General features: G+C 48.5%; 1 protein-coding gene across 1 annotated transcript in view; it reads right to left on the reverse strand.

Moving 5' to 3' along the window:
* fgfr3 (fibroblast growth factor receptor 3) overlaps nt 1-10,215 on the reverse strand; it is a 28,332-nt gene extending 18,117 nt beyond the window's left edge. The window contains exons 1-4 of the mRNA XM_068751688.1: nt 9,866-10,215; nt 7,107-7,280; nt 3,228-3,491; nt 1,130-1,174 (exon numbers count right to left, since the gene is read on the reverse strand). Of these exons, the coding sequence (XP_068607789.1) occupies nt 1,130-1,174; nt 3,228-3,491; nt 7,107-7,236 (439 nt within the window). The 5' untranslated portion in view covers nt 7,237-7,280; nt 9,866-10,215. The remainder of the gene's footprint in view (nt 1-1,129; nt 1,175-3,227; nt 3,492-7,106; nt 7,281-9,865) is intronic.
* Between the last annotated feature and the right edge of the window lie 375 nt (nt 10,216-10,590).

Below are 10,590 nucleotides of genomic sequence, written 5' to 3' on the forward strand. Positions count from 1 at the left end.
GATGCCAGACAGAGAATAAAACTCTCCTGGTGTTATAGTGAATATAAACTCTTCTGATGTCATACGGAGAATAAAAACTCTCCTGATGTCATACAGAGAATAAAAACTATCCCGATGCCAGACAGAGAATAAAACTCTCCTGGTGTTATAGTGAATATAAACTCTTCTGGTGTCATACAGAGAATAAAAACTCTTCTGATGTCATACAGAGAATAAAAACTCTCCTGATGTCATACAGAGAATAAAAACTCTCCTGATGCCAGACAGAGAATAAAACTCTCCTGGTGTTATAGTGAATATAAACTCTTCTGGTGTCACACAGAGAATAAAAACGTATGTAATTGATTGATTTGTATGTATAAATAATGAACAAGGAAGGGTGTTTTGGACAGGCTAAATCTAGATCACAGGTCTACCTGCTCGTCAGCAGGCACTGGGTTCACCTGGACCCCGCCCCCCAGCTGATGGTCATCAGCCTCGTTGAGAGGTCATATGAGTAGGCGGAGCCTCCTGCATTCAGGTGGTTGTACGTCTGGATGGTCAGCACCATCAGCTGTCTCTTTGTGTTTGTGTGTCCAAATGGGTTCAGGGTTCAGGGTTCGTCCCCCCCTTCCAGAGACTTTATCCCAATTTGGTTTTGGTTCTGAGTCGTATTGATAGAATCAGTGGGGGACTGTGGGGAAATCTGAATTCCTGTCGCCACCCTGTAGAAAACAAGCGCCTGTTTTGGGTCGCGTTTCCTTTTGTGCAGGATTTTTGTTGGCTTTTCCCAACCTGGACATTCCGGTTATAAGGGGAAAGGGGCTGCTGGAGGAGGTTAGGGTCACTTTTGAACCATTCACCAAAGTTCTGTACGACCTAGCAAGCCCAGAATAAAAGCCCTGAACCGCTGCTGCCAGCGTAATAAAGCGTACTGAAAGGACAAAGTGTCGTCAAACCACACAAACATCAGCAATATTCAGCTCAGAGTTTGATGAGGAGAAAGAAATATAAAATCCTTCGGGGAGAAAATGATTCCAGAAGGAAAGTTCCAGAGAATGTTTGATGTATTTATTATGAGCTCCTTAAACAGGGAACGTTTAAAGACAAAACGCATCAATAAAAGTTGAGAATTCACCATTTCCATTACCTGTATCTTCATCATAATCTTCATCATCACCTGATGTCAGAGAATCTAAAAAGAAAAGACAAGTGAGTGTAATTTGTTTGAAATAAAATCAGACAAATAGAATTTATTGATCTGGAAAGCTTTGTCTGTCTTTGGTCTCACCGGGTTTTTCTAATAAGGAAACTAAACGAGTGGTAACAGCCGGGCAGGAAGTACGCTAATAAGAATAAATAATAGAGCATTTGAGCTAAATGCTAACTCCAACATTCCACCGATGACAATGCAAACATGCTGATGTCAACCATGACATAATACAAATGATATTTCTAGCTTGTTGGCTAACATTTGCTAATTAGCCCAAAGCAAAAAAGGCAAACAGTGTTAACAGACATTTTGTCATTAATCCAGCGCTAATGGGTAATAATCTGAGGCTCTGATGGAACATGTTACAAAGTGCTGATCTAGTAAGATTAAATAGTTAATTACTATAGTTAAACTGACTGAACCAAGCCTTTTCAAAAACATTTAATACATTTCTTACAGCCAAACTTTAGCTGTTGGCTTGTCGTAGTTTCATCTTTTGAAGTAAAGTATTGGTAACTATCGGTAACACGCTCTTTCTACTTTCTATCCATTCACTTCTCTGGTTTCCAACATGTGTACCATGTGGGTGTGCAGCACGGACCGGCCCCCGGACGCCGACCGGGCGCTAAATCTGATACCGCCGCGAAATATCTGACACCTTACTCAAATATTTGAGGAGAAACACAATAGGCCATGTGTTTAGAGGAGGAGGAGGAGGAGAGGAAGGCACGCCATCACGGAGGGGAGGAGCAACGGGATATGAAATGCCCTGCGCTGTAAAAAGTGACTGCTCGAGTCGTTAGACGACGGGGGCAATGACCCGGTTCCTTTTTCACGTTTGACATGCTAAGCTAGGAGGAAACACACCTGTCTCAACGTTTGAATCCACTGACGTAGGGAGTGTGTTCTTGTGTGTCGCCCCCAGTCTGGAGACGAGTGTGTGTGTGTGTGTGTGTGTGGGGGGGAAGAGAGGAAACCCCATCTGTTTCCAATGAGGGAATGTTTCGAGCTAATTGCTTTCTAATTAGTTGTCAATAATGTGCTCCGCTGGTGTTCATGAATTTTATGACTTTAAAGCTGCTGCTCGCTCCCCTCTGGCCCCGCCCACATTCCTATTACAGCACTGCTGGCATTTCAGACTTCCAGCTTTACTCATCCCCATGTACCAAAGTGAATTTTACCTTTGACGGGGCATCAGGAGGGGATCTATGTGGGACCGTCTAAAAGTGTGCGTGTGTGTGTGTGTGTGTGTGTGTGTGTGTGTGTGTGTGTGTGTGTGTGTGTGGAAACACCAGGACTTGGAACAGAACAGGAGAAATAAGGACTTGCCTCCTCTGAACTGTTTTCTAGCGGCGTTCTTGCAGAGGATCGCTGCTGTCGCTGCTCAACAAGCCGCCTTCCCGTGCAGTAAACGTCGATCCTCCGTCGTCTGGCAGACGGGCACAAGTTGGGGTCGGGGGTTCCGTAGGATGCAGCCAAAGCGTCTATTCCCGTCGGAACTCTGTTCGTGGCTCGACAACAATCTTTAGTGTCGTATAAATTCCATTTATACGACACTAAAAATTGAATTTCCATCTCCCCCCATCTTTTTCCACATTGCATGGAACAGTCTATTTCTGCAGGTTAGCTCTTATTTAAATAATTATACGATGTCTGACGAGATGACTTGGGTGATGCGTTACTCCGAGGACACGGATCTGAACATGACTCCAGTGATTCATCTTCTCGTAACATTGCCCATCCTCTTCCTCTTCCTCTTACCCGGGGTCGGGGTGCAGAGGCAACAGTCTGAGCAGGGATGCCCCAGACTCCTCCCATCTCTTCCGGGGGGAAGAAATGCGTTCTCCTGTCATGCGACACGTTAATGATGTGGAGCATCCTCTGGCCCAGCCGAGTCTGGTTGCTAGGCACCAGTCCAGCACCATCTTTGAACTTTCTAAAGTATCTCCTGAGTCTGTTGTCCCGGTCTGACTTCCTGTTTAGAGCTTCACCTGTTTCTACACGTGGCCCCCGACATCGCCCCTGTTGCTCTCACCTGTCACCCGGATGGTGTAGTTGCTGAGCAGCATGTTGCTGTGGGCGAGTCGACATGAGTAGACGCCCGAGTTGTCATGCGACACGTTGATGATGCGCAGCATCCTCTGGCCCAGCCGAGTCTGGTTGCTAGGCACCAGTCCGGCTCCATCTTTGAACCAGACGATTGGCTCAGAGTGGTCTTCGAGGTCACATGCTATTTCTAGCGTGTCCCCTAAGCCCAGAACATAGTCCTCCAGGTACGCTGTCTCGCTGGACACCGAGTCTGCAACAAGAAGACACGGAGGGTTCAGAAAGGTGTCGGCGTCCATCAGACACCATTTACAAATTTCAATGCGTTTAGTTTCACAGTAATCCCTGTTTTGAGACTTTTGTTGGGTAAACTGCTGCCTTCCAAAGGTTGACGGTTTGCTTCTTTCTCAATGACTTTTATTTTTAATGTAAAGACGCCCATATTTAATTGCAATGATTTAAAGGACCAGTAGCAACTTGTTTTTGCAGCATAATGACGGAAACAGATCTGGGTTGTGTGTAAATGAACCACTGGGCTTAAATATGAAGATTCTGGTGCGTGTGTGTGTGTGTGTGTGTGTGTGTGTGCTACAGGCCGTACAGTCACTCCATAAATCAAGGGGCCCCCGGCCCTCCAGGCCGTTCGTAGCCTCTCAGCTCAATAACATAACAAATGTCCCTTCAGAATAATATAAAGTCCCTCTTTGAGATACTGCGTCTGTTAACTTGGAGTGAGTCTCCATCTGTATGCGTCTGAAGAGGTTTATTTATCCTCTACAAATTTGTCCAGGGGCCGGCGGCCAGGCCGTGGCCCCCGGGGATGAAAAGGACTCTTTATGTAGGAAGGCGTTCCGTGCCGGTTCCAAGCGAGGGACTCTGAAGGACAGGAAGGAGGGCAGAGTAGCATCCGGAGCCGTCGCCAGGCTGCCGTGGCAACGAGTCACTGGAGCCTGCACGGACAGTTGATGGAGGGGTGGGTGGGTGGATGTGGGTGGGTGGTGGATAGTGGGATGGTGGGTGGGTGGATGGATAGTGGGATGAAGGGTGGGTGGATGGATGTGGGATGGAGGGTGGGTGGATGGATAGTGGGATGGATGGATGTGGGATGGAGGGTGGGTGGATGGATAGTGGGATGGATGGATAGTGGGATGGAGGGTGGGTGGATGGATGTGGGTGGGTGGTGGATGGATAGTGGGATGGATGGATAGTGGGATGGATGGAGGGTGGGTGGATGGATGTGGGTGGGTGGTGGATGGATAGTGGGATGGATGGATAGTGGGATGGATGGATAGCGGGATGGAGGGTGGGTGGATGGATGTGGGTGGGTGGTGGATGGATAGTGGGATGGATGGAGGGTGGGTGGATGGATAGTGGGATGGAGGGTGGGTGGATGGATAGTGGGATGGAGGGTGGGTGGATGGATGTGGGTGGGTGGTGGATGGATAGTGGGATGGATGGATAGTGGGATGGATGGATAGCGGGATGGAGGGTGGGTGGATGGATGTGGGTGGGTGGTGGATGGATAGTGGGATGGATGGAGGGTGGGTGGATGGATAGTGGGATGGAGGGTGGGTGGATGGTGGATAGTGGGATGGAGGGTGGGTGGATGGATGTGGGTGGGTGGTGGATGGATAGTGGGATGGATGGAGGGTGGGTGGATGGATGTGGGTGGGTGGGGGATGGTCGGTTGAAGGCGTGGTGGTTCACCCACGCCTTCAACCGACCATCCCTCCCGCTTCATAAAGAGCACATTTCTCTTCCTCCAGTTCGCGGCCATGCCAGTTGTAAATCCTGCTCGTCCTAGAAAAGCTCCTTTCTCTTTTAACCCCCCCCCCCCCCCCCCCCACCGCCTCGTTTTCGTTTTGCAACGTGCAGCGAAACCCCTAATCTCTCTTTAATGTGGTTTGGCCGGATGTAAATACGTTGGGACAATGCCCTAATCTGGACCAGCCTGACAACCTCTCCCCGCCGGAGAGCAGCCTGCCAGGAAGGGATGGAAAGAATGGAGACATCAACCGGGGGGGGGGGGGTTTCCTGGCTTGTTGCCTTCATCTTCTTTGCGCTGCCATTTACAGAGAGAGACCCTAAAATCGAGTTCCAGATAGACGCTGCCTCTAAACAGCCGGCCCCAGCCTGCAACAAGCACGGAAACCACTGCACGTCCAATCGTCTCTGCTCCCTTCATACCCGCACCTTCACCCCCACCTGCCCTCCATCCCTCCATCCCTCCATCCCGCCAGCCTGGGCTTGGTCCATGGCAATTGTTATTCCAAAGACGAACTGGCCTAGTTTCAATCCAACAGACGAGCGTAAGAAGCGGCGCTCACAAAAGCCAGGATGTCTGCAAAGCGTGCAGGACCACGATGCAACAGTTCCACGCTCACACAGAAGGGAACCAATCGGATTACGAGGCTGCTGGGCAGGATTTGGACATTGGAGCTGCTTCTTCGGGAGGAAGTTGTATGCATGTTCAATTTTCCCTTAAGAGAGCAAGCAGTATATTGATTTAAGGGTCAGGCAGGGAAACCGATGCCCGGTCGGCACGCTCTGCTGAATCCTGACCAATCAGGAGGACAGAAACCTCTCTGAACACTGACAGTGCCTGATTGAAACGTTCACCTTTGACCTCTGCTGGATCCCATCCCTGCCCTGACCCCAACCACAGGCCTTTAGAACCTTGCTGCTCTCCAGCTGGGAGGACCTACCCCCAAATAATACCCTGCTCCAGGGGAATAGTGATGGGGGGGGGCAGGAATATGGTCTGTTAGAAAATGTCAGATGAGGCTGATGAGGGTCTGAAGGCTCGGCGGGACGCTACGTTTACTACTCTGTTTAGGTGTGTGGGGGGGTGGGGGGGGTGAAAGATTTACACACACACTGAACACTGTCTGCTTCCATTCACAGAAATAGAAACAGGGAGCAGCCGGGCCAGACGGGCCAGACGGGGCGCTCTGGTTCTGGTTAGCGGTCGGAGGGATGGGAGGCGTGATCTCGTTTCAGCGTTACACATTTAATGTCCCGAGAACTGATGTGACACTACGGTACCGTCACGCAGCTCTCGGTGTCTTCTGGGCGCTAGCGTGCTAGCATGTTAGCATGTCCATCTAAACTGTCCTTCCACAGAGCAGAGCTACTCATGCTAGGATGTGCTTATTTCACACAACGTGAATGAAAGCCATCCGTTTGCCTCTTACCCTGCCACACACACACACACACGCACACACGCACACACACACACACACACGGTCCACAGAAGCCCTGTTCACACGTTTGTTCCTCTAGAGCAGGGGTGTCAAACTCATTTTCTCCGAGGGCCACATCAGCATTACGGTTGCCCTCGAAGGGTCCCATTTAAATGTAAATGTAACTCAATGTAATGTAAATAAATGTAACTACTCCTTAACATGCTGCTAAATAACTGTATTTACTACTACATACTTAATTAAATTATAAATATTACATATGCAATTGCATAGTTCTAAAAATATATCGATACCTTACTGCTGTAAAAATATCCGCCGAGGTTATGTAATCGCCGGCGTCTGTCTGTAATTTGTTCTTCAATATCTCCATTGATTATTGACCCATATTTAGGGAATTTAACACTGTCATGTGGGGGGGGCTCCCTCTCACCACTGAATATCATCTGGGTCAGATCCAGAATGGAGTCAGCAACAAATATTTAATTTTAACATTAAAACCATTTACAGATTAGAAATCAGTTACAAACACATCAACTGATTCACTTTTACTGTTCAGCATTTTACTGAAACAAATGTCTGCACAAAGCTCCTGCGGGCCACACTGGCCCCCGGGCCTCGAGCTTGACACATATGTTCTCATGTTTCATCGGATCAGGATGTCCTACCTTCAGGCCGAGCGCGAGGCAGCCTGGCCGGAGCGACACAGGGAATCAGGAAGAAGAAGATCCAGAGCGGACACCACAGAGCCGCCATTCCTCTGGAGACCGGAGCAGCAAGGCCCGACTCACGCAGCATCCTCTGGTTGCATGCTGCCCAGCAGGAAGGCGTCGTGCTCCGACCTGGAAAAGGACGAGACACGAGTCAAGCGGAGCCAATGACAAAGTTCCAGCTAAAGCGAGAGTGGAAGGAGACAAAGAGGACGGGAGGGCATCGAGCATCCCTCAGGCTGGAAATCCGTCTTTCTCCAGGATCCGACAGCAGCGTCCTCGTCTTCTGCATGATGAGTGGATTCCTAGCTCCGCCTGCTTGATGCAGAAGTTTACAAGGTCTGTTACCCAACGAGGAGGAGGAGGAAGAGGAGGAAGAGGGTGATGCCGAGGTTGAGGGATGGCAGAGCACTCTGCTTTATGTTTTCATAAGCAGGGAGAAGATGGAATGTACCGAGGTTCATGGAGAAAGCTGCCCAGACACACACACACACACACGACTGTTAGTTTAAACTTTAGCAGCTCTATCCAGCTCCAGAATAGCCTTGGCTGCTAAAAGAACCCCCCAAACACAAACACACAGTGTGTTGTGTTCAGGGCTGCTTGTCTTCAGAGGACCCGTTCCCTCATCCTCAGAACTCACTGGAGCCGGATCGGCACCAGACACAGACGGATAGATGGCCCTAAACACCGGAGCGTTCATGTTCTCTGCATGCTTCTTCCTCACGCTCCTCTTCCTCGTTAGCTCTGTGCTTACCGTCTCCTTCTGGACTTCTGTGCAGACCAGAAGCGTCGGATGTGAGCAGAAAGCAGAGCAGAAATGAAACTGACTGATGGGCCTTTCCTGAAATATTATGAGCAGACACACTTTGAAAGTTTCGCCCCAAAGCGGCCATGTTGGACCATGAACTCATCACAGCCAACAAAAAACACTTCAGGTCGACTCCACCTCAAGCAGCAGGACGGGGTCCGGCTCGGGAGCCAGCCTGGACTTCAAAGCCTCACAAGTGTTTTCATGCTAATATTTTCTTTAAGCATGAAAGGGAAACTACCAAAGCGGTGAATAATACATGAACATTAATCATGCAGAACTATATTCACATTTCCTGCTGGGAGGCAGGAACTCGCCGTCGTGCTCGCCACATCGCTCTGGAGCGGCGCTAAACCGAATCAACCGCCGGGATCGAATAGACTTTGTCACTTTTCAAAAGGGGGATTAGAGGTTTTTGGGAGGGCAGAAGTGCAAACGGCAGCCAGGCAGAGGGCAGATGGGCAGCAGACACCCGAGAGGGTAATCCTCCATTTCACGGCCGTTTAAAGAAATAAAGAAATCCTCCAACCGTCTCCCTTCTACCTGCCTTGATCACTCTGCCCTTCCTTCAGAGTGCACTCAAACGCACCCTCAGGTGAGATGAGGTATTGATCCTTGAGTGGATAAAGCAGTCAGGTGTACAGCATCTGCTCCTCTGCACGTTTAGGAAAGGGGACAGTGCTATGGTCCACCCAGGACAAGATGAGGGGGGACATGAGAGTGGCTGGGTTGGGGAGGAAGATGCAAAGGACATGGTGAAGTGGAGAACGTTGGTTGCTGTGGCGACCCCTCAAGGGACAAGAAGACAGTATAGTAATAGAATATTTAAGATGCTGAGAATCTGTCCAAATCCTTTAGTCGGCGACATCGTCCGAGAGTCGAGGCCAGAGGAGGGCGAGTTTAGGTAAAGACTCTCCTTTATTCCGCATTGGTGTTCATCCCGGGAGCATCCCGTGTGTTTACGAGTGAGCAGCCTGAGGCGGCTTCACCGATCGGTGACCACAAGCCGGTTTTAATTCAACGTGGACGGACAGACCCGCCGGCCGGAGGAGAGCCGTGGCTGGCCCCGCAAACGACAGGGCGTCACCGCAAGCCCGAGAACCGGATCGCACTATCGATAAAGAAGTTCGCCTCAGAGGCTACTAAGAGAATTAAATAGAACAAATCAAAGCAGCGAATTAAATGGAACAAATCAAAGCAGCGAATTAAATGGAACAAATCAAAGCAGCGAATTAAATGGAACAAATCAAAGCAGAATTAAATAGAACAAATCAAAGCAGAGAATTCAATGGAACAAATCAAAGCAGCGAATTAAATGGAACAAATCAAAGCAGCGAATTAAATGGAACAAATCAAAGCAGCGAATTAAATGGAACAAATCAAAGCAGAATTAAATAGAACAAATCAAAGCAGAGAATTCAATGGAACAAATCAAAGCAGCGAATTAAATGGAACAAATCAAAGCAGAATTAAATAGAACAAATCAAAGCAGAATTAAATAGAACAAATCAAAGCAGCGAATTAAATAGAACAAATCAAAGCAGAGAATTAAATGGAAGAAATCAAAGCAGAGAATTAAATGGAAGAAATCAAAGCAGAATTAAATGGAACAAATCAAAGCAGAGAATTAAATGGAACAAATCAAAGCAGAATTAAATAGAACAAATCAAAGCAGCGAATTAAATAGAACAAATCAAAGCAGAGAATTAAATGGAACAAATCAAAGCAGAATTAAATAGAACAAATCAAAGCAGCAAATTAAATAGAACAAATCAAAGCAGCGAATTAAATGGAACAAATCAAAGCAGAGAATTAAATGGAACAAATCAAAGCAGAATTAAATGGAACAAATCAAAGCAGAGAATTAAATGGAACAAATCAAAGCAGAATTAAATGGAATACTTACTTAATAAATGTTCTGTTTTCACCGGGCATTCAGAAAAACAAAAACCTGCTTCTTTCCAGCAAACTTCGTAAAAGTCCTCTAGAGTCCGTAAGTCCCTTCCGTGGCGTGGACAAGTCTGAAATCCTTCTCGCGCCGTGACGCGCGTGTCCTCGGCTCGCGCGCCGCCGCAGCGAAGGACAACTTCTCCACTAAATCCGGTCTCCCTTTGCGCGCTGCGCTCCCGAGTGTCCAGAGCTCCGTGCGTTCATCGTGTCGCGTGGACGGCGTGGAGGACGCAGCGGACGCAGCGGACGCGGCTCCTCGGATGCCAGTCGGGGTTGCGCCGCTTGGAATCAGCCAACGGGGACTGGCGCCTCTCCTCCGCCGGCTGGCCGTGAAGTAGGAGCCGCTCGGCGCCGCCGCTAAGAGGAACCGGCGAGCCCGGCGGAGGCGTTTCCGTTTGAACCGTCAAAATAAAACAACCGGCGGCGGCCCGCTGACGCAACGCTCCACTGTCCGCCTCCATGACATTCAGCGAAGCGCGTTTCCTGTGTGAGCTGCCCTTATTTAAACGTGTGTTTAATTTAAATAGCACCCAAAACGATCCAAACTGCTCAGATAAATGATCTCTGATTGTTTAGCGTATAGTTTCTTTAATTCTCACATTTATTCTTTGCGTTTTTATATTTTGACACAATTTGATGTTTATAACTGCAGTAAGAAATCATCAATTTGTACAAGACCAT

This window comes from Brachionichthys hirsutus, chromosome 18 (genome assembly GCF_040956055.1).
Source record: "Brachionichthys hirsutus isolate HB-005 chromosome 18, CSIRO-AGI_Bhir_v1, whole genome shotgun sequence".
Taxonomy (NCBI): Eukaryota; Metazoa; Chordata; class Actinopteri; order Lophiiformes; family Brachionichthyidae; genus Brachionichthys; species Brachionichthys hirsutus.